Source organism: Epinephelus moara, chromosome 9, assembly GCF_006386435.1.
Source record: "Epinephelus moara isolate mb chromosome 9, YSFRI_EMoa_1.0, whole genome shotgun sequence".
Taxonomy (NCBI): domain Eukaryota; kingdom Metazoa; phylum Chordata; class Actinopteri; order Perciformes; family Serranidae; genus Epinephelus; species Epinephelus moara.
Window position 1 is genome coordinate 19,206,286 of NC_065514.1, and position 23,355 is coordinate 19,229,640.

At 39.9% G+C, this 23,355-nt stretch overlaps 1 protein-coding gene across 1 annotated transcript in view; it reads left to right on the plus strand.

Annotated features, from left to right (window-relative positions):
• sppl3 (signal peptide peptidase 3) overlaps positions 1-23,355 on the plus strand; it is a 38,914-nt gene that overhangs the window by 9,881 nt on the left and 5,678 nt on the right. The window contains exons 2-8 of the mRNA XM_050052972.1: positions 8,331-8,408; positions 11,058-11,149; positions 11,278-11,397; positions 12,533-12,611; positions 14,224-14,336; positions 18,092-18,198; positions 22,383-22,546. Of these exons, the coding sequence (XP_049908929.1) occupies positions 8,331-8,408; positions 11,058-11,149; positions 11,278-11,397; positions 12,533-12,611; positions 14,224-14,336; positions 18,092-18,198; positions 22,383-22,546 (753 nt within the window). The remainder of the gene's footprint in view (positions 1-8,330; positions 8,409-11,057; positions 11,150-11,277; positions 11,398-12,532; positions 12,612-14,223; positions 14,337-18,091; positions 18,199-22,382; positions 22,547-23,355) is intronic.

Consider the following 23,355-nt stretch of genomic DNA (forward strand, 5'->3'; position numbering starts at 1 on the left):
CCATGTTCTACAGGCTTCTGTGCGCAGAATTCAGACGAACCAGTTCGATGCTAGAATATGAATTAGGCCTGTGGTAGATGAAACTAGCTGTCTATGTGCTCGCTGTGTTGACAGTGAGGCAGTGACATCATTAGTGTCTCTGTGTCAGAGAACAAGGTCAGTTTCTTAATCACTTTCTTAATGCTTGAGGCCAAACTGGTGGCAGGACATTTAACCTGTTTAGTTCAGAACTCACAAAAAAGAAACAGTTGCCTGAATAGGGTGTCATATTTGGATCGGCTTTATTGTTGGATGTTTATTACGACCTACATCTTGGGTCAAGTACACCGCTCTCTTTGTAATTTGACCAATCTGTAAAGATGATGCCTGAGGAGTCTGTTTTTCGGTCATTAAATAGAGAGGCCTTTATTGGACAAACAAGACCGGGGAAAAGCTACATGATGCAGTATTGTCCCGGTGTCCTGTTTCCACAGTGAACTACATGTTACCCCTCCCCTTCTAGACACCCTGTAGTCATTCCTGTACTACTGAATGAATGAAAGAGACAGGAGATTCTTGCCTTTTTTTTTTTCTTTTTTTTTTAACTCGGCATCACAATGAAACCTGTGAATTCCTGCGTCACGTGCGCACCAGAATGAAAAATGATTTGGAGCACAGAGTCTTCTTATGCAAGGGCTGTTGTCTCTGTCAGTACTTGGAAGAAAACTAGTAATGCAGCCCGGCGATACTCAGAACTGAAATAGTATTCACTGCATGCCAGCAGAAAAGGGCTGAGTTAGTTGCAGGCGCTGAATTTTTCTGCACAGAAATGGGCCTTTTTTAGTACCTTGTTAGAAGATAATATCCAAACGAATTAACCTTTTCTGACCAAACCAAAATGCATTAACACAGGAGCCCTGTTCATTCCTTGAAAGTGTTTATTTTCCATGTTCATGCTCTGTAGCCAGGGTTGTCTATATGGTTATTATTTTGTGGATTTCCATCTCACGGATGATGAGGTAGAACTGTTCTTATCAATGTTGTTTAAGCGCAGATATAAGTGATTTTTTTTCCTATGTCAACATATTAAATTCCTGTGAGTGTTGCTGTCATTGCCAGCACAAACTGAAATGCAGCCTGCATGATACAGTATGTTGCAGAGGAAAACCATTTATATTCACTGTGTGTTGCCTCACTATATCCAAGCAAGGATTGAGTCGCTGGCTACAGTTGTAGTAGAGCGGGAGACATTGTTGCCCTCAAAAAGATGACCCAGAGCTCACTAAATCAAACTTTAATATAAAAGAAATGCCAGAGTGCAGTAGTGGGGAAAATAGCAGAAACAGAAACTGCTACAGATGTTGAATCAACTCAATGGGTTTTTTTTTTTTTTTTTTTTTTTTTTTTTTTTTTAGTACCATATCTTGCAGTGTGAAAATATCCTGTTGTGTGTCACCCAGTCAGTGTTGGCATTGGTCATCTTGTGACAATGGTTCCTTTTGCTGATGTGGTTTTCCTGTGTGGAGCGTCTGTCATCATGACTTGTAAGACTACCTCTGCCACTTTGCACCCTCTGTCTTTTTTTGTCTCATTTATTATTCTCAGTAAAATACATACTCAATAATTTAATCTATAGAGAGCAGTTAGTTCAGCAGTTAAACATTTAAGAATGTAGCTGAAACGATACTGAATTTTTGAGGGTGATATGGATGTGAGAGTTTGAAATGAGTGATACAGATCCCTTAAAATAGTTGGGTTTTGTTCAAGGCTTGACGTTTTACAGTTGAACAATAAAGTGCTGTGTCAGTGTGGAGGACAAACTGTAAATGTGAAACTATTGAGTAACTACTTCAAACATGTCTGTGGTATTAATGTGCTGCATTTTCTTGTTATTTATTGGCAGACATATTCACAGATATATTTAGGAGCTAATATTGACTGATATAGTCATCTACCCACGGATTTATATGATAGGGATGCACGCGATAAGTCGTCTGAACAATTACACGTCCGTCCCCTCACTAGTTGGCACCAGAAATATTAGTTGGTTAAACCAATTAGTGTTTTATCCATGTACAAGGCCGCATAACTGTGATGCAGCCACCCGCCACTAGTGGGGGCTACAGAGCCGTCAGACAGCAGTCCCCCTCCCCGCGGTAATGCTCGAGTAGACTGGAGTTTTAAAACAACACTGAGAAATTGGAGAAATGTCCTCTCACAAAACCAGCGCGGTTTGGCAGTGCTTTGATCTAGAAAATGAATTCAGTAGCAATTTATTTTTTTTGATGTTATATTATTTGTTAACTTGTAAGTGAGTTGTTGTCAGATAATGTGTAGGGTTTACATTCATACTGCACGGCGCAAAATGTCTCTCATTTCAGCTGAAATTTAATTCTTAATTAGATGCTGTTTTATTAACTTTAAGGTGAATTGCTATCATTCCTGTCAGATAATCTGCAAGGTTCAATGTGCCCCACATTTCAGAGGCTATTTATTTATTTTACATGTTATTTTAGTGGCTAACTTTTGACTGAGTTGCCGTCATGTTCACATTCATATGGCACAAAATGTCTCGTACTTTGTCTCGTAAATGGTGCTAAAGTGTGTGTTTTCCCTTTTTTAGACTAGTTGACCAGTTTTAATTGAAATTTTTGGGGGAATTTGTCACCAGGAACATCCCTAGTATGTACATAAAAAAATGGATGACGCATAAAGCCAAAAAGTGTGACCTCTGTGTTTAAAATGACTCAGATCTTCAGCTGTGCTTCGGCATCTTTGAGCCCATAGAGCAGGCACATGAGATACTTTCAGTTAACTTCCACTTTTGGCCTCCGCTAACTTGAATGGGGATAAAATGATTAAACCATTTCTAAAATGTCAGTGAACCGAATGGATCATATCCCAATGCTGGAATGAGTCATTTCAAGAGGGTTGTAACACTCAGAAATATTTTCCCAGTGATTTACAAATGCCTCTTTCACAATGTAACTCTTTAGGAAAAAGTCTGTTTTGGCCCAATAGCATCACGTGATGCACCCTGTAGCTGCAATTACACTGTGTGGCCACTAGGAAAATTAGCTTCAAAGCCTGGCACTGTTCCTGGAGGCTGTGGTCTTAACTCACAAGTGAAATTTAGTATCAATAAAATGTGAAATATTGCATTGTGGGATGTTTTTAGGGCACCATAGTGAATTCAGACACTCAAATAAAATGGCACTAAGTAGCAAAATAGGAATTTCCGTAGGGCTGTTTGAAATCATCGGTCTTAGACCCCTCGGTCAACTAAGATTCTTGAAGTTGCACAGTCTGTTTTTTGTTTGTTTGTTTGTTTGTTTGTGGGGTTTTTTCCTTCAGTGAGTGTGCAGCGCACTCACTCTAATGCAAAATCTCGAGAGTGATTGCTCCTCACTTTCATGCTGCTCTTTGGTACAGACAGCTGCCTGGAGGAGGAGAAGTTTTGCTCTGTGATAGTTTTGCATCCAAGATAAAGTTGTCCTCTGCCTTCTGCTTAGAAGGGGAGAATTTACACATCACAGCAACTTAATACGATTCAGTCCGTGGCTTTTGTTTGATATCTAGTGTTGGCAAAACAATTATTAATTATTGCACATTTGTGAATGTAACTGTCACCCTGAACGCCCAGTGTTCAAACTCTCAGACTCTATATGGGAAAAAAGGAACAAATAGTTGATTACTTGTATTGAACAGCCAAATCTGATTGAACTAAAATAATTCTGAGTCAGGTACAGTCCTAAATTTCAGACACAGCACTCTAAAACAATATCAGTGTCACCATTTAGTTGAATAGAGCTGATAAGCTGGACAAATCAATGTGCTAATAGCGTATAACTTTCAGCTGTAGATGCATTGGTGCCTGATGAAATTTGGGGAAGCTGAGATAACAATGACATTATTGGGGGCCACGTTTTTTTTGTTTTTTTTTTTAAACTCCAGCCCACATTCCTCACCCACGACCAGAGAGTTTGACAGGAGACAGACAGGTCAGGATTGGGGTCAAATCTGCACCTCTCGACTGAAGGCAGCCTCCTCACAATGCCTGCCTTGTCTTTGCCCTAGAAAAAGGCCTGCATTATAAGGTTGCATGTCAAGTCTGCGCTATGTCAAGGCCCTAGATCATTGATATGGGAACAATTCGGTGCTTAGATGCAGCACCAGTCTGCAAACTAGAATCCTGATCATGCACATTTGTCTGCAAAAAACTTAAAGCTTAAACTTTAGGATTAGTTTGATGTTTAATCTGACAACCTCTTGTTTCTGAGAGCCTGGAAAATCTGTTTAACTGATTAACGGACTTAAAAATGAGCTGGATAAGTAAAGTTTTTAAGCCACATTCATTCTTCATCAAGAAAGTACACTTCCTAGACTAGAACGGAGATGCTGCCGTCTTCAGCCTGAAGTGTATGGATACTCTATTGAACAGCAACCCTCAGCTGAGGCCTTGCAATATGATGTCCTTCATCACTCCTCTTTGCTTTGTCTAGTCTGTCTCACAAAACACAATAACATGTACAGATGCAAGGGGAAGATGTAGGTCAAGGGGTATTTAGATCTTTTTTCCCTGTTACCTGAGTAAATTCAGTAAGGTCTACAGATTACTTGCAATAAACTGCGACTGGTATGCTGTATTTTAAATGCCGTGTTTGTTTGCTGTGCTAGATAGCACAGAGAAAACAGATCTTTCGAGTACGTCTTGCACGAACAGCATTGTCCTTGTATCAACTATTGCATTTTGTTTCGACAGTATTGACTGATGTATTTCAGCTTGCTCAGGCATTTCATATTGTAATGTTACTGCACATCTGTGTGATGTTTCAGGACAGGATCTTGATAGATTGTCATTAAATATCACACCTTCAATATGCTGTACCTTTTAAATTCAAGGCTTTGTACATAAGACTAAAAGAATATAACAAAAATTAAACAATATACAATTGATCCATTGAAACCAAAGCTGTTTGATGCTTATTTTCTCCAAACTATGCGTGAGTCATATGCTCCCACATTACATCAGTAGGCCTAATTAGAATTTTGAGGACATTACCATTGCTGGGAGCAGAGACCCCCTTCCTTTGTAGACAGTTTCCAGTGTGCCTGTAACGGTATGGATCACTTTGGCCGTATTGATTTTCAAAATCAATTGCTTGTTTTTTCCCAGTTCTTTATTTTAATGTACAAAAATTTGCAATTCTTATTTTACCATCGAGTTGTTTGGCTTTCCTTTCTCTGTTGCTTTCTTGTGTGTAATTATGAGGCCCACTGATCTCGGGGGGACGGCTCGGTGCAACACAGCAGCCTTTTCTTAGGTATGTTTACATGAACACATGCACACATGAATTTGATAAGTGCCATGTAAACACCATGTCATGTTTGGATATTCCAAATTAGGCTTTATTCCGAATGTAGCATTTTCTGATTAGGACAGTGGGATATGCTGATATTATTTGGGTTTTAATAGCATTCTCTAGACATGTATGCAGTCCATTCAGAATATGCATATGTCATTTGGGGTTTTTACCGCAGTTTGCATTACTTTGTTTTGTTTCTTGTGGATTATGGTAAGCTCTGTGCGTTGTCATTGATCCGTTGTACACAAGCCAATTCGTTAACAGTTTGCAAGACTGTGGGGTAGAGATGCATGCCCAAAAGAAAAGCCCACATTTTTGGTCAGAAGGAGAAACACGCCTACTTTTAAACATTATGAAAGACTTCGATATTAACTGGTTTTGGATATTCGCAAATATCATGACGCCAACCTTTTCCAGAAGGTAGTGGAAGGAATGAAAGAGGGAGGTTGTGTTCACACAGTTGAAAAAGAAAAAATCCTGGCCGAAGCAGTTTCAGCTGTTCCACGGTTCCATATTTTGACCCCATAAATGTTATGTTTGGGGATGGGGAGTATGCTTGGCTGAGCATTAATGGGAATATCAGTGGAATATTCATTTTCATTAGCCATGTAAAAAGCTTAGTGGGAATGTTGTCTTTTTCAGCTGATAGCAGGAATTAGCGAGCAGCTAGTAGCAAGAGGGAAACGCAAACNCCCCCCATTGCCCCGAAAAAGGCGCATTCTGTATAAACAAAAGTAGGTAGGCGGCATTTTGCCGCACTCCCCAATTTTGCTTTCATACTGCCAATGCTGAAAGAAGACTGATTGGGCTTTCCTGCAAATTTGCACAATTCCTATCTAAAAAGGGCTTGAGTTGGCAATTTTATGAAATGGATATACTGCCCAGTTAGTTGACGCTTGGATTTACACACATGGTGTACTTCTAATCTTAGTTCCTCATATAACTTTTACTCCACTTCACATTATTTTTGGATGTGGAAGACTTTTTTTTGGCCCTGTGCTCTGGAGGGGAAATGTGACCTGTGTGTCTGCAGAGATTTAAAGTGGTGGTGGTGGTGATAAATTTGCCGCCATCGATGCAAGATTGTCAAAGTGCAGCATCTGAAGTGATAGAGTGAAATTACAGTTGGCATAGTTGTCTCAATTTGTCTTATTTTGCACAACATTGTGGTAAAAACCCTTATGGTGAGAACTGTGCAACAATAATTTTGAACTGATAGTTTGTACATCTGAATTGGTTATAAAGTAAGTGGAAAAGCACCCATATTCAGAGAGGAAGGGATGTCTGTGCAATTTAGCAACGTTAAACAATTTCAGGGTAGAATTTTCTGCCCAGCTTTTGAAACTCCAAGTTTAGGTGGATGTTGCAACAATCAGGTCCACTCTGACTCACTGTCTCTATATTGAATGAAGCCATAGTGAATAACTTGCATTAGGCAAATTTGTTTACGGCTTTTTTTGATAAGTCTTTTAGCTAGTGTGCAATATTGGACATTTATTTTAGCTACTTAATCACAGGTAAAACTAGTCATTATAAATTCTAATTCATATTATACAATATAAAGCAGCATGTATGCACTATATTTAATGAAAAAGTCTGAAGATACTGTGCCCAAAATCCTCCATCTGGTCAGGTACTTGGTGGTTGACCCACAAAAAAGCTGATTCACGGGTGGTATTTTGTCTTTAATTTTATTTGCAGGTTAAGTTCTGGGTAAAAAAAGAAAATGCGGGTCAGATTGCGGGTGTTGGATGATAAATATATTAAAATAAAATGAGAATAATACAACTTTAACTTAATGTTTTAACATTTTAATCCCCTGATTGCTGACTTTGTGTGTTGGCTCTGTCTCCTGCTGCTCAATATTATGAGAACAAGCAAAAAACGTTAATTTAAATTGTATCCCTGAATTACCTTGATTTAAAAATATATTATCTCAGTTTCACATGTATGAAAATGATCACTTTAAATGTGCTGCCTAATCAAATTACTTAAATAGTGCATGGTTATTATAGGATTTGTGGTTTCAGGTCGGGTTGCTGATCTTGTGAGGATGGGCTGGGTCAGGTTGTGGAAGTAATTGGTCATATGTGAGCATGGCAGGAGTATTGCATGTTGTGGTTCTGGTTCAGGAGCAGGTCTTGGAAAATCAGACCTTCACAGGACTCTGTTCTGTCCAGAAACATCACACAGTTGAAACACACTGTTAGAAATAATGTGCAGTGAGGTAATCATGCAACAGTATGCTGTAATATTTAACTTCAATAGTATGTCCTTTGGCTCACACCTTCACTATCACGCTTGGAAAAGCATCATGCAGGGTTACATGGCAGAGGGACAGATTTTTCTCTTTCAAAACGGATCACAGAGGCTTATCAAACGTTACATTGTATACTGAAAAAATGTTATTGATCTGAAGGATAACAGGAAGTCTGAGCGCATCAGACGGGGATTGAACTCAAACCACAAATGTTTTTTCCCTCACCTTAGCTTGTAATGAATCAGCATTATGGTGCTCAAAAATAAATTGTGTTTTGGTCGAAAATGCCAAATCTCACATTATGATAATCAGCAATATCGAGGCCCAGTCAGCTAACTGGGAGCTCGCTGTGTGAAAAAGGTTCCAGTTAGGACCAACAAAAGGAGGAAGCAGCACTTTATCAGGGACTTGAAGTTTTGGAGTCTTTTCACAATACCATTTGTGTATTTTAAGGCTGATTTACTTTCCTGCTGTTGACATGATGTTTAAGGAAGTGACAACTAGTAAAGTAAACAATGCATGTTGTAACAGTTAATCAATGTAATGCCAGTGTGGAGACAGTTGTTATGGAAACTGTGTTTTTAGTTTAGCAGCAAAATCACTGTGTACTTTTGTCTTCGGTGTTGTTTGAAAGGTGATGTCGATTGTTTTCTTTTCGCTAGTTTCATTACGTAACGTTTGTGCGTTGAGTCTCATGTTTGTATTCTTCTCTCCCCTCTCTTCAGGGCTTACTCCCTAGTTGACTCCAGCCAGGTCTCCACCTTCCTCATCTCCATCCTTCTCATCGTCTACGGCAGCTTCAGGTGAGTGCCACTGAATAAGCTATTACTTCAGCTGTCAAGAGGATAGTAGACAATGACTTACAGAGCATGACTTGTTTGCCTCATGAGGAGGGACCTATAGGCGAAAGTATAGTCTCTTAAATACTAGTTATTCCTCCAAACTACGTCATAGGCCTGTTACTTTTGCCGCCCCACATAACAAAAGCCCTTGTATGTTCTCAGAAGCTTTTGCCCCACAGGGTCAAGTAACATGTTTTCATTTTGGATCCCACGCTACGAGAATTTAAGGACCTAAAGAATATAGGTTTGGTTGTGGTAGTGATTATGTGTAACTGTTAAATATGTTCATTTACCATACAGTTGATGTATGGACCCATTCCTCAGGGTTCAGTCAAATAGAAATTAGGCTTGCTTTGGTGGTCAGTGTGTACATTTACTACTCTAGCTAAGCTCATAGCTCAGCTAATCAGTCAATTCGGACTTCTCGTCTTGTCTGAGTAGAAGAGAAAATCGAATTTCTGACCGAGTACGTCGAGTCTACTCCAGTTGGACTAAGTGGATACATGCAGCAATAGTTCGATTTTCAATTGAGTTACCTAGGTGTGTTAGTCGAGCTACGGATAGTCCAATTTCAGTTGGATTAAGCTGTTCACATGCATTTAAAAATCCGGCTTCAGTCGGACTAAGCCAATAATTCGATTTTCTCAAGCTGCATGTAAATGTACTGAGTGTTACTGAGTGTTACTGGCGTTACGCGGTGTGTGGTGCCCACTCAATACTAGTCGGACGAAGGACACTACAATTATACGTTCAAAGTTTGTGCTCTGCACAGTAACAACAGCAAGCACAGCAGAGTATCAGAAGTTAGATTTAACTTGAAGTTGAGAAGTTGTGTGCAGCTTCTCGTCTGCAGCTCTTTATCTGCCAGCTCACTATAACAGGATTTGTACTTTGACCTCAACTTATGCAGAGGTCATATATGGCTGCTCCTCCTTGTTCCCTTACTCTCTGCAATATTTCAGACTGATTAGCTTTCAAAAATGCTTAAAATGACCATTTCAGGTTTTGTAGATGCATTTTTGCTGAGCAATAGCAGCCTATCTCACTGACCACCACACTGCATTCACTGTAACTACTTCATAATAAAAGGCAACTCGGGTTTCGCCAGTTAAATGATTTTAATGTGAAGCTGCAGCAGTTGGAAATGTTCAGTTTGCATTAGCAGTAACTTCATACAGCGCTCTATGGATGTTGAGCATCATTGACAAATATCTTTAATTGTAAAATCCCCAGTGTAGTTAGTATCATCGATGTTGTCATGAATTTATTAACTGGTGGGAAAATTTCATCACCGTGGCATCCTCGGTAGAAATCTACCTTTTTTGGTTGATGTGAGTAAAAAATAAAGTGTTGGGCCCTTTCACAGTCCAAGTGTACCCGGTGAGCAATAGGAGTAATGTGATTTTGGTGCATTTAGTGCATCAAAACGATCTCCAGTCTTCCTGCATCTAATGGTGTTTTCTTTGCTTTAGTTGCATTAGGATATTGACCATGACACATTTGTTTTAGTGGAGTCCTATGATCAAGTAAATGGCTTGATAGACTTTGACTCACGATGAATTGAGAGGCAGGCGTGTTTTTCGCATCCAGCTGTTATTTCTATGATTTAAGATGCAGAATCAATCAGGTGTCAGCTCTTGGATAAACTGCAAAAATATGTGGGCTATTAATGCAAACTGTCTTATCGATCATTCAAGTAGAAAGACGTAGAGGACGTTGCCAATATGATACTCCATCCTTACTCCATGCTACAGGCCAATTAGGATGGCAGGAGAAAAATACAAAGGGCAAAAAAATTGGGGCACATTATGGTTGATGGGTGGATTGAAGTTATTATTTAGAAGTCACGACTGATCACATCAAGCTGCTCTGAGCTCGTTCTAGTCGGGGGCTGTTGCCGTCAGGAGAGGAGACCATTTGCAGCAGTCATTTTGACTTGTCATAGTAGGAAAGCACAGGTGTTACCAATAAAATTAATACTCTATTCAAGTGTCTCTGTACGCCAGTGACAGTGAGACAGCATGCACAATACCAGTACCCTGACTCTGAAGCAGCTACATACAATCCAGCCATCGTTCAATTGTGCTTTTCGTACCGTGACATGTCAAAATGTCCTCTGTGCAAAAGGCCAAACCCTGTAATATGGGAAAATGCAAAGGGAATGAAGGGGAAAAAACATTTTTATCAGCGTGTTTGATTTTAACTAATGCATGACTGTGGTCGGGACTGTTGATGTCAGATATGAACATGAAAGTAAAACAGCAAGGAAAGCAGAATATTTTGTGGGTTGCATGAGGCACTTTTTCAGGTTTCGGTATTGAGCCAAAGTTCAGCTTAAGTTCACAGGCCTTCCACCCTCTGCAAAGTTTAGCAATCAATTCAACATTTCAGTTTAAACTTCCTTACTTTTTCATAAAGGGATTAAAGTAAATTCCACATTCAGCATAAAAGACATGAAAGCTTTTTTCCAAACCTTTCAGGAGTCGTCGTCATCACTAATTAATTCACTGTAGAATAAGTTTTTTAAGTCTCCTACACAGCCTCCTATCAACAGTTTACATGCTGAGTTTACACTCTCCTGCTCTGTCTTTCCCTCCCTCCTTCCTGCAGGTCATTAAACATGGATTGTGAGAACCAGGAGAAGGATAAAGACGGCAACCCCACGACAACGGGGGCTTTCAATAACAGCAACACAAACAACAGTGCGTATTCAATACATGGCAAAGCCTGATATGAGAAGACAAAACGTTTTCTTGGATTTACAAGTAATCACTTACCATTTTTTTGTTTTTTAAACCCTCCTCACTTTGATGTTTGGATTGTTTCGCAGGTATTCAAACTATAGACTCCACACAGGCCCTGTTCCTGCCCATAGGAGCCTCAGTGTCTCTGCTAGTCATGTTCTTCTTCTTTGACTCGGTACAGGTGGTCTTCACCATCTGCACTGCAGGTGAGTGCCGCTCTTCAACATAACACAAAAACATCACAGCGGTAGAATCAGACCTGGCGGCAAACATAAATCTGTAGGAGGGCATTTAAATTCCATGAGCGGGTCAAACGTGAACGTAATAGGAGGCACCGCCATGTGAGTTTATTGATCAGGCTAGTTATATAAGTCTAACCACATCCTCCCTATCTATACGTAGCATGTGCACGTCATGCAGTCATAGATGGTATTCCATATCCTTGGCCGAGTTTTCACTGATCTGGAAACAACATAAGTGAAGTCACTGACAGTTGTATTTAGCAGGCCAGTGGAAAGGAAACATCAGACCAGCAGAACAATGCAAGTAAACATGACATAAACATTGGAGCTCTGTTGGACCTCTGTAGGAGGGTCTGGGGGGATTTCATATAGATATAAATAAGCTCTTTATGCTTTGTTGTGCACTCTGATACCTTACTTACATACAAACTGCATGCCTTAATCATTAAAAAAAAAAGAATTGTGTGCCTCAAGAACTGTTTACTTTTCCAATTAATTGTGATGTAATAAATATGTGTATGTTCTGCCATTTCTCCTCTACTCAGTGCTGACCACCAGACCACCCCCCACACTGATTTAGTTTCGAGACCTGTATTTATTTTCACAGGCTGTTCTGGTACATTTCTGTTAAGCTTCACGTTGGCTCACATTTGAAATTATTTTCAGGCCTACACTCAAAACATCCAGGGTCATGCCCTGACAAAATGACCTGCTGACACCAATGCCTCTAACCATTGTAACTCACTCCCGAGTCTTGCCAGCGTGCAGAGTGAGAACAAGCCCGCAGGAACAGTGCTGAGCTTTAAAGCCAATTTTACATAGTGGGCAAATGTACAATTATGACCGGGTCCATTATGTGATGCGGTGGGGCCCAAAAATACTTCTCCCATAGACTTGCGTTGTTTAAGAGACGTCTGTAAATCAGTGGATACATTTTTTTGATTTGATCCATTGATCCATTCAGTCCATGAACATTTTAAAAGTCTAGAAAAGCTGCAAGATTAAATTATTTTTATCCCTGTCCAAGTTAACGGAGTGCTAAACAGTCTAGGTGTGTTAGGCCTCTGGTTTCACTGCTGTGCTCTGTTCTTCTCCTCAGTTCTTGCAACAATTGCATTTGCATTCCTCTTGTTGCCAATGTGCCAGTATCTGACCAGACCCTGCTCCCCACAGAACAAGTAAGGAAACCATGTGGATTCTGTGTCTCTTTAAATCACATCTGTTGTCTGTTTTGTGTGTCTCATATTTATAGAGCTCTGTGCTTCAGCATATTCCTAAATCAGCTTCTTGTCAATTAGAACTGAAACTGTCTGCAAGGTTTAACACTACTGGGAGCGAGTGGGAAATATATTTTGTTATTTTGGGCGAACTAGCCCTCTAACATTTGTTTTTTCACTGACTGGATACAAATAATTTTAATAGCCTCTGGGCTCAGATGTCTGGACATCTAAAGTGCGAGGAATCACCAACAACACAGCCCACCTACTCAATAACCAATATAAACACCTCTTCTGTAGTTACAGATTTAGAGACTTCCATCTGCTGGTGATAACCTGCAACCCAAAACCTTTTTCTGCTCAGTGTTTAGGTTGTTGTTATTTTGTTTATGTTAACAGTTTCACAAATAAAGACTGCTCAGGCTGTATTTAGCACACAGACATTTTCCTTTACACTTAGCCCCTTTCTTCCGGGCTACATGCAAAACAGGATCAGCATGACTCCAGTCCGGAAGAAGGTGGTAATGCACCTGAAGCTGTATGATAACAAAACAAAAACTCTAGAAAACGTCTGCACTTTGTTTGTTTAGTTGTAACAATAATAGTTTAGCCAGCTGACAGCTACAGGATAAGTCGTTTTTATGAATTACGAGCCAAACGTTTTATCATCCAGGGTGTCTGCAGGTCCTTACAGAGTCTTAAAATGTGTTGAATTCAATGTTACAACAATAAGGCTTTAGAAGTCATTAAATGGTATTAAAATTTAATTTGTGAGGTCTTAACTACTACAGACATTCTATCAAATTTAATTTGTCAAATTAACACCAATTTAATTTCTTTTTGTTAAATCGAGTGAAGCTTTTATCTGTAATAACCATATTCCTACATAACACTTACCTCTGCACAAGACCACATATTTACTATTTGCCTGTGACGCTTCAAAAATCTGTCCTAAATTGAACTGTCTGATACCTGTAGACACCCTGTCATCTTCACCGGCTCTCCACCCCCTCACCCACACATCATGCCCTCTTACCGAAGTAGTGCTTTGCTCATCGTTAAGTATGTTAACACTACTCTGTGGTAAAATATATCATCCTGTAAATCACATTTTCCTAGGCTGAAAATAACAAAGATGTTCTGTCCAGAAAGCTCCACTTAGGGCCAGAGATAAAGCAGTTAGTTGTCAATTATTAAATTAATAGCCATCTAATTTGATAATTGATTGAATGGTTTAGGTATTTTTTAAGAAAAAAAAAGTCAAAATTTTCTGATTCTAGCTTTTTAAATGTGAAAAATTTCTGGTTTCTTTTCTCCTCTATGACATTAAAGTGAATATTTATAGGTTGTGGACCAAACAAGACTTTTGAGGACGTCATCTTGAACTTTGGGGAACACTGATTGATATTTTTCAATCGATCAAATGACAAATCGATTAATGGACAATGATAGTAATTGTTAGTTGCAGCTCTAGCCAGGGACAGACTGTGACGTCTCTCCTTACCTTTGTTATGTTTTATTATCTGAGTTCTGTGTGATTAAGTCAAAGTGTCTCTCATTTGTCTTATTGCAGGATTTCCTTTGGCTGCTGTGGGCGTTTCACTCTGGCTGAGCTCCTGTCCTTCTCCCTCTCTGTTATGTTGGTGCTCATCTGGGTGCTGACCGGACACTGGCTCCTCATGGACGGTGCGTCTCTCTCTGTCATGACTCTTGTGTCAGTGTTTCCATTCACTGGAATCCAGTAGACATCAGAAAGATTTCTTTCCCCCAAGGTTCCGAGAAAATAGTTCTGCAGTAGGTTGTGCACTGTGAGGATCCAAGATCCAAGATTAGTGACATTTCTCTGAACTACACAGTGGTTTGTGGTTCACATTAATTACTATGAATAAACTGTGTGAGGAGAAGTTCTGTTAGCATAGCTGCTAACTTTGATTCTGTGGAGTAGTAAAAATAAATTGAGCCATCTCAGTCTTCAGTAAAGGCAAGAGTCTGGACAGTTTCTATGATCTGCTGGAGAAGAAGGAACTTGACATCATGACTCATACAACATCAAGTTTTTAGCAACACTATTTTCAGGCTCTAACTGCAGTGTGATGCATGCTAATGCAGGAAGAACACACTGATGTTAGCAGGCTATGAAATAACTTTTTTTACTGCCTACCACTGTGGCAGGCAGTTTTTGTTTTTGTCTGCTGCTCAGAAATGTCGTCTGCTGTTTTGAAATCTATGTGTTAAATTAAGGAATAGCATTTGGGTCAGTGGGGTAATGTAACTAAGTGCATTTTCTCAGGCACTGACCTCACAACCTTGACGTGTTTTTTTGAGTGTTGTCATAGTGCAGTATTTTATGTCTCTTCTCCACTATATTTTGGTGACGAATATAATATTTTTGTTCTGCTACATTTAGTTTAAAGCTTTAGCCATTAGTTTGCAGATTCAGAGTATTAATCCTAAATATGAAACCAATTTATAAATGATGATTCATTGTTACAGATTAAACTATACAGCAGTATATAGGGGATTTAAAAAGAGCTCTATCTTTACCAGCTGCAACATTAAAGTGATGACGACATTAATGCATTACTAATTATAATCCAAAAATACATATAATGAGCCCTTCTGTATAATGGGTACTTTTACTTATACTCTATTACAAGTTGAAAGAAGTCTTGCTCAGGGTATTTTTACACTGTGGTGTTACTACTTTTACTTAAACAGGAACACCACCTAAATTAAGAGTTCCAGTATGTTGTGTCTGTGGCTGACACGTGAACATGAGCTACTCTCTTGTTTTCTTTTATTGTAGTGTTCTCAGTTGTGAAACAGGAAATGTACCCATATACCCAGAACATTCCCCTGATTGCTCTCAGTGTCATCTTTCCCCATTTCATTGTCTATGAAGCAGCTCTAGCATTCATACTCGATGACATCACAGATTTGATTTTTAGCTCTCTAGCTTTTGGAGTTGAAAGAGACTTTATGTTTACTTATAGTTTTGGACTGTCTTAGATCACAGGAATAACATGTATGAATTTTGAAAACGCAGGTAGTTCCTCTTAAAGTAAAAGATTTGAGTACTTCCTCCAACACTGGTAAATTCCAGTGTTCAAATTATACACATTTCGGGAAAGCCATATTTTTCAGGGGTGGACTGGTACTGTACACAAGGACATATACACACACACGAACGCATCCGTCTATGCTAGGAGGCAAGACACAGGAACTTTACTTGGGTCATGAGGAGCTGCAATGTTTATTCGTGGACAAAATGAAACCTGCACTGTACATTTACGACCACTTGACAACTTCACTGCTAATTTCTCTACTGCTTCATTCGCCAACACCAGTATGCCATGTGGACGTTTGTATGTGTGCGTTGTTTTATTGATGGTTATTGGTTAAAATTTCGTGAACTTTGACTCTCAGTCACAACAAATAAGGTCCTTATGGTCAATAGTGCTACCTTTATATAGCAGTTACGAGCTCCATTCAAACGTGTATCAGTTTTGCGCTAATCTTACTAAACATGTTTGTTGTGGGTCATTCCCTGCCCACCTAAATGGCAGTTGGCCTGACTAGGGACGGTAATGGAGAACCAGTTCTAGTTGAGAAGTGGCTCCAAATTGTCTGATCCATCAGAATCGTATGCGTCCAAGCTTATGTGGGCCTGCTTTTTTGACAGTTGCACTTTGCCAAGCAGTGACATCAAATTCATGCATCTCTGATTCTGGGAACTTGCAACAATAAGGAGTCATGGCGGAGAGTAGGGGTGTAAATCACCAGCTTCATCACGATACGATATTATATCCATTTGTTTGGATGACGATACGATGTTTGCCAATATCACAAAGTCTGTCACGATACGATTTTGATTCAGTTCGATTCAGGAGCCTGCAATCGATATGACGCGATATCATATGCCCATCTAACACAATCATTTACATCAACTCACAAAAAAAACTAGACTATGATTTGACCATTTTATTTCTGAGCCCTGTTGTTTGAGCGAAGGCGCGCTTGCCCAGAAATGGTGACACAGACGTGCTATGTGAATTTCAAAATAAATGTGTACCTTTAAGATGACGATATGGATCGATGTTTTCATTTTGCATCGATGTAATCGGATCGTTAATCAATGAATCGATGTATCGATGTGGATCAATGTATCGTTACACCCCTAGCGGAGAGGAAGAAATGGTTCAGAATGTGACTTCATTTTGCAAAAAAAAAAAAAAGATGACACTGGTGCTGCTTGTCATGTCTGTAAAATTATCATTTCAAGTAGATATGCTTAAACATTGTTCTGTGCGACATGGACTTATGTTCCAGGAATGCCATGTGTCTGACGCTCTACGCACAAGTGCCACTGCTTCCCAACCGAGCAGCACGTCGTTAATGAGGATAAATATCCGATAATAATAACATTAGCGCCACGCAGGAAGGTTTAGCAGAGATGTGTTCAGACTCGGAGATAATAAAACAGTTGGGTTGACGCTGAAAACCTGTGTAAGCCCACTGTTTTTCCAAACAGTAAATTGATAGGCAATCGTTAAGAAAATCGATAGAATCACACTGATAAGCAGACTCTATAATGGCATCAATTCCCAACCCTACGCTTGACAATTTCACACACTCCTGCCAACCATTAACCTTCATTTGGCGAGTGGTTGGTGCAAATTTCAGACCCTGGATGTCACTCAGCTGCTGTATGAACTGGCATTGAAGCTAAATGGTCTTGATCAAAACTGGAATCTCAGTGAAGCACTGACAAAGCAGAGAAAAGTCAGTGGGCGTGTGCTCTTCTTTTATTTGACCCAGTTGACTTCAGTAATTTGAAACACATTACTGGCAGTCTTTGTCAGTAATGTGAACAACGCAGCCCTGACACAAATGGTAACACTTCATCATCCGAAGTAGAAACACACATGCTCAGATAAAAGCATTGAATTGGAAAATGATCCCACAAATCAAAATCTGATTAAAGCTTCACAACATTTGTAGAAGGTTTGCACACAAGCTTGACATTCTGTGTGTACAATGTGTGTCTGTGTGTGTAAAATAATGCTGCAGTGCCCCTCTGGGCTCCTCTCACCATTACATGTGCTTAGAATAAATGCCACAGTATACAAACCACTTGCAGCATGTGAAATGTTGCCATTTTAATAAACACAATTCTTCCATGCATGAAAACCCTGACATGCTCCAGTGTTTAATCTCAGCACCATCTTGCGTCTCACCAGGTCGTACCTCTTGCACTCCAAAGTGAATTAGGACATGAATGTCACCAGAATAGTCTGAGTAATTAATTAGGCCTCTGTGCACAGTAATTAATGTTGCTTAAATAAACCTGCTATAATCAGTTACCATGTTGCTGTTTCAGCTCATTTGCACTGAGAGGTGGAACTGTCTTTCTAAATATCTTGTGCTCTTCCTCCCCACAGCTTTAGCCATGGGCTTGTGCGTCGCCATGATAGCCTTTGTGCGGCTTCCCAGTCTGAAGGTATCGTGCCTGCTGCTGTCAGGACTGCTCATTTATGACGTGTTCTGGGTAAGACATGCTCTCATTCACAACTTCACCCCCATCACAGCTGAAGTGCAAGCCCCTGCCTCAGTAATGACAATAAATAGTAATAATGCAGCATAAAAGGCACATACAAGTATTCCTAAACATATACAAGCAATTACCTCCCTGCCAGTTAGATTTGAGTAGTAAGCAATGATGACTAAACACACAAGATGCTATGCTATCTACATATTTCAACCTTCATTACAGAAATGAACAAGATAACTGGTGAAGAGGAAGGCGAGCATGCGACAAAGGACAGCAGGTGTCCAAAATTAGGATTTCCTCTGAGAAATTAAAAAAACATTAACGTCCAGCTTTCTTTTTCTGGCTCTGTTCGATTTAGGTGTGATTTATTTGCCATATCTGCCATTGTTCCCTACATTTGATCAGCACCTGCGCTGAGTACAGAAATACAGAACACAAAAGCAATGGCCACTGAACAGCTAAAATGTCACCAAAGTCCAGGGGAACCAGCATCATGACTGGTAATTCTGATACGAGGATGTGCATCAGTGGTTTAGTGAGTGACAGAAGGAGAAAGTCATGATTTTAATTGAGTTGTTTAAATGTCATTTAAAGGTACAGGATAGATACAGATACAGGATTTTCCTAAAAGATAATGTATAGACTCATAGTTAGTTCTTTTATTTATACACAAACAAAAGAAATATTTGGATTCAAACAATATACAAAAATCATATGTAAGATATATGCATTTGTAAAAACATTACGGGGTATTACAACAAGCAAGATAGAGTCCCATCATTCAGTAGAGGCCTGCTGGTGCTCCAGTACCGCAAGACATGCATATAACATGACTAAAGGGCTTTACACATGCCGTGTCTTTAACCGCCTGGAAAACGTGATGTTGGGCGCTGGGTGCTACTTTTGTGCCTTTTTTGGGCCAGCTTTCAAGAGCGTGGCGGCAGGTCGCGTCTAAAGTTGCAAGGCAACATTAACAGGCACGGTATCACAGCCTATTTACCTGAAATCCTGAGTGCAGAGCTGATCTTCTTCCAGGCGCAGTTTATAAGTGTGTAGGCATATCGTCGTCTGTGGGACAGATGTTAAGCTCTGGGTAGCCCTGCACTAACATGATCAGTTTTTTTACATTTACCACAGACTGATATTTACGTAAGAAGGGAAAGATATCTGTCGGCTGTGATTGTTTTTTCCTCGTCAAATGACATGTGGTGCGGGCTGCTGCGTTCGAAAAGTTGAACTCAGTTTATCTCAGAGCGCAGCTGTCACGCCCTGAAAAAGGGACGCTTAAGAACGCGTGCGTGCCGCTCTGGCGTTGCTCTGGCATTTGAGTGCACCTGCTGCATGTCTACATTGAAAACAATTAATCTGAGGGCGCAAAAAACGCGACATGGTTACGGCCCCTAATATTATTTTATCAGTGTCTACGAAGAGTGAACTCAGTTCAGTGCAGTCATGTCCATATTACGCACAGATGTCCTGTGTAAGCGGGCACACAAGTATATGTACTTCATTTTGTATCAGTCTTACAGCAACACACTAGTTGTTCTGGCAGTGTACAGCTCCACCTCCTCATTTCCACCCGCAATCTGTGAGAGGAACCGTGTAAAAGTTATTCTCAGAAGTAATCCCTGTCAATCATCACTTATGACCCACTTTATGTGTGTGGCGGTGTATTTATCTATCCACTTCTTACATGTTCTTATTTTCCTCTTATTTTCTGTGTTTGGGTCGTTTATGGGTGTGTATCCCCATAGCGCTCAGGTGAGGTTGGGGCATTGAAAAAAGCCATCCAAGAGACACAGCGCCAAAAAAAATGCAAATATAACGAGGTGTAACATCAAACTAGAGTTTAACTTTCGCTGGCAAGGGTGTTTACACACAGTAACTGACTATCCGGCATAGTAAACCTTTGATGAAGCCACTGAACAAATTAATGAGTGATGTACAATCTGAGGATAGTAGAGCTCAGGGGATCCATGAGCACCTGGCTGCTTTAGATGTGTTATCATTCAGCTAATAATACATTTGTTTAAATAGGTGCCATTAGTTCTTAGAGAGGATTAAAGATGAGTAACATCGTCATTAAAAAAAATATTGCTCAGGAGAAATGTTTAATTTCTACTCTCTCAGGTTTTATCAGATCCTTTCTCAAAGAAATTTCCCATCTAGTGTTAAAACAGAGCAAACACAGTGTTCTGCAAATAAACTAAACACAGACAGAACAAATCATAACTGACACTGCACAAGAAACTGCCTGTGCTGATGTTTCTGCCAGTGAGTACATTTACTGCATCGCTCTCATCTTTACCGTGTCGGGTGCCTAGCAACCTGCCAGCACACAACTGCCTTCAGTATTGTTATTTCCCCACTGGCCATTTATGTTCACAATAATGTTAGAAGAGACAAACGTTAGATGAATTGGATGAATTAATCTCACCTGTGTTGAGAAGTTGTGTAAAGCAGTGATTGAGTTTACTTGGTCATAAATCAGGCAGCAGAACATTCAGACGTTTTTAGTCTAGAGCTGAAACTATCAGTAGAAAAGTAAGTGTTGATTTTATTTGATTTTTATTAGGAATTTAAAAGAGTGCATCAAGTCAAAGGAGTATCATGACATGGAAATCTCAGAGAATAGCACTTAAAAGCTTTACTGAAACACTTCTTTCCAAAATGGTCCTCAATGGAAACAACAAACAACATAAAAACACACAAACCAATGGAAACAAGCAAATAACTACATAAAGCTACGGGCAAGCTGCATACCCATGATTCAGATTTGCTCCCTCGAAGGTGAACCATCAACACATGCTGCTTTGTTCATGATGCAGGAGCAGGTTGTTCCAGTAAGGAGATCCCAGTGTAGAAATATCGCTTTATATCTTAAACACGAGGAATACTGGATGACGTAATGCTTGCTTTTGTTTTGCAGTTAATTGGCCTCCGACCACTCTGATGATTATTTAATCAAGTTATCCAAATACCAAACTGGTTACAGCTTCCCAAAATGAGCATCTTTATATGATTATAAACTGAATGAGATTTATGATAGTTGGTCAGACAGAATAAGTAATAAGACATCACTGGGCTCCAGTGTTGGCAAGTTACTCTCAAAATGTACTATATTACACATTACAAGTTACCTACATTTAAAAGTCATAAGTAATTTTACAACATAACTCTCTGTGAAGAGTAATAAGTTACTTATTACATTACTTTTATGTTACTTTCACCAAAACGACCCCAGAAGAACTAACAGGCATTTTAAATGGATGAGGATCATGTTTCATAGTACATAATCAAAGCTCAGAGGCTCCAGTTTATTACTGTTCATTTCAAATCCAGTGCTGCAGGTCTGAGCCAGTCATGCATTCACACACAGTGGTTACCACTTCAGCATGATGATACAGAACATTTAAATAGCCTAGACCGTTTAAAATACATGGATAGCCTTGGGCGCAGGGAGGGTCAGGCAGAGGGTATGTGTTCGCCTATAATATGAAACACAGTAAACAAATATTGAGGTTAGCAGAACAAGAATGGCACAAATGAATACACTTGCTGGAGGACCCACCTGTTGGCTCCTGGTGTGCCGGACAGCTATAACAGCACCGGAGAGAGTTATGCGTAAGAACAGGCTGGCGTTGCTCTGCAGTTGTAGGGTGTGTGAAGTGAAACATCCAACATGTATGTAGTAACATCATCTATATATGTCTGTCACCGGGACAAGTGAAAAACAAACCAGTGGCCAACTCTTTATCCCCGCTGCTTTCAGGCAACCTTAGGATGCAAAATCAGAACAGGATATGGCTTAGGTATATGACATGATAGCGCACATGATCACTGGCACCCTTCTATAAGGTAGCATATAAGAATGACACGATAACACACAACAACCTTCGGGGGATGTGTTTTCTCTGGTGGCGCACTGATGGAAGTGGAGCAGTGTGGAGAAATGAAAAATGAAAACAATAAATAGTTTATTTCAGGTGGTAATGCGTTACATGACACTGTAAATGTAATAATCTTATCCGAAATCCTGTTGGTAACACGTTATATTACTTTGTTACTGCCAAAAAGTAATATATTACTGCAAAGCATTACCCCCAACACTGCTTGGCTCCGGGAAAGTGAGATAAGAATTTGTCAACATCACCAACTTAATTCCTCCTCTGTCTCTCCAGGTGTTCTTCTCAGCCTATATCTTCAATAGTAATGTGATGGTCAAAGTTGCCACCCAACCTGCTGAAAATCCCATAGACGTTCTGTCCAGGAAGCTTCACTTGGGGCCGGGGATGGGACGTGACGTCCCCCGTCTCTCCTTACCTGGCAAACTGGTCTTTCCCAGGTAAGACTGATGGAACTACGGTAGAGGGGGAAACAATCCAATTATTTTATATTCTGCCGTGATGAGCATCACAGCCTCACAGGGCAGATAGCATAGCTGTATACTGTACTTCTGTTCAGATTTGACATCTGGTCAGGACTAGGCTGTTATGATAGCAGAAATTCAGTAGTAGACGCCAATACATGATTAACACTACCACGGTAAAAAAACAGAAACAAAACAATAAATCCTATGTACAAAGACTCTTTTATTAAAAACATTTAAATTAGATTTTATTTTAATTTTATTAATAATCCCTGATGATTCATCTAAAATGCGCACTACTAGAGGAAACAGTGATATATAGCCTGCGGTATGTTAACAAATTTCTCCTTCATTGTTGCTTTTCAACGCCTGTATTATGTGACAATTGGTTTTTGTGGCAGACTATTTGTCCCGCCCTTCCTCCACTGTGATTGGATAGCTGGGTAAAAAGTGACGGTGATGAGCACAGTGCTTTACCCAATGTTTGAACATTTTTCAGCTCTTGATGACCAGGAATAAAACGCCAAACTTACAGCGCAGAAAAGATGCTCAGTGCCTCGTCACACTGCTGCTGTTTGTAGCTTAAAGGGATAGTTCGACATTTTGGCAAATTCACCTATTGCCGTAATCCCTATAGTCATATGAGTAGGTACATTACCTTTAATTGTCAGTGCCTGCTGTTCTGAGATCGGTGGGGCAGAGCTGCCCGCTGAAATGGAGGTGAACGGTACAGGTCCCTCTCTCCCTCAAAACTAATCAAATACACCATCAAATGACTCCAAAAC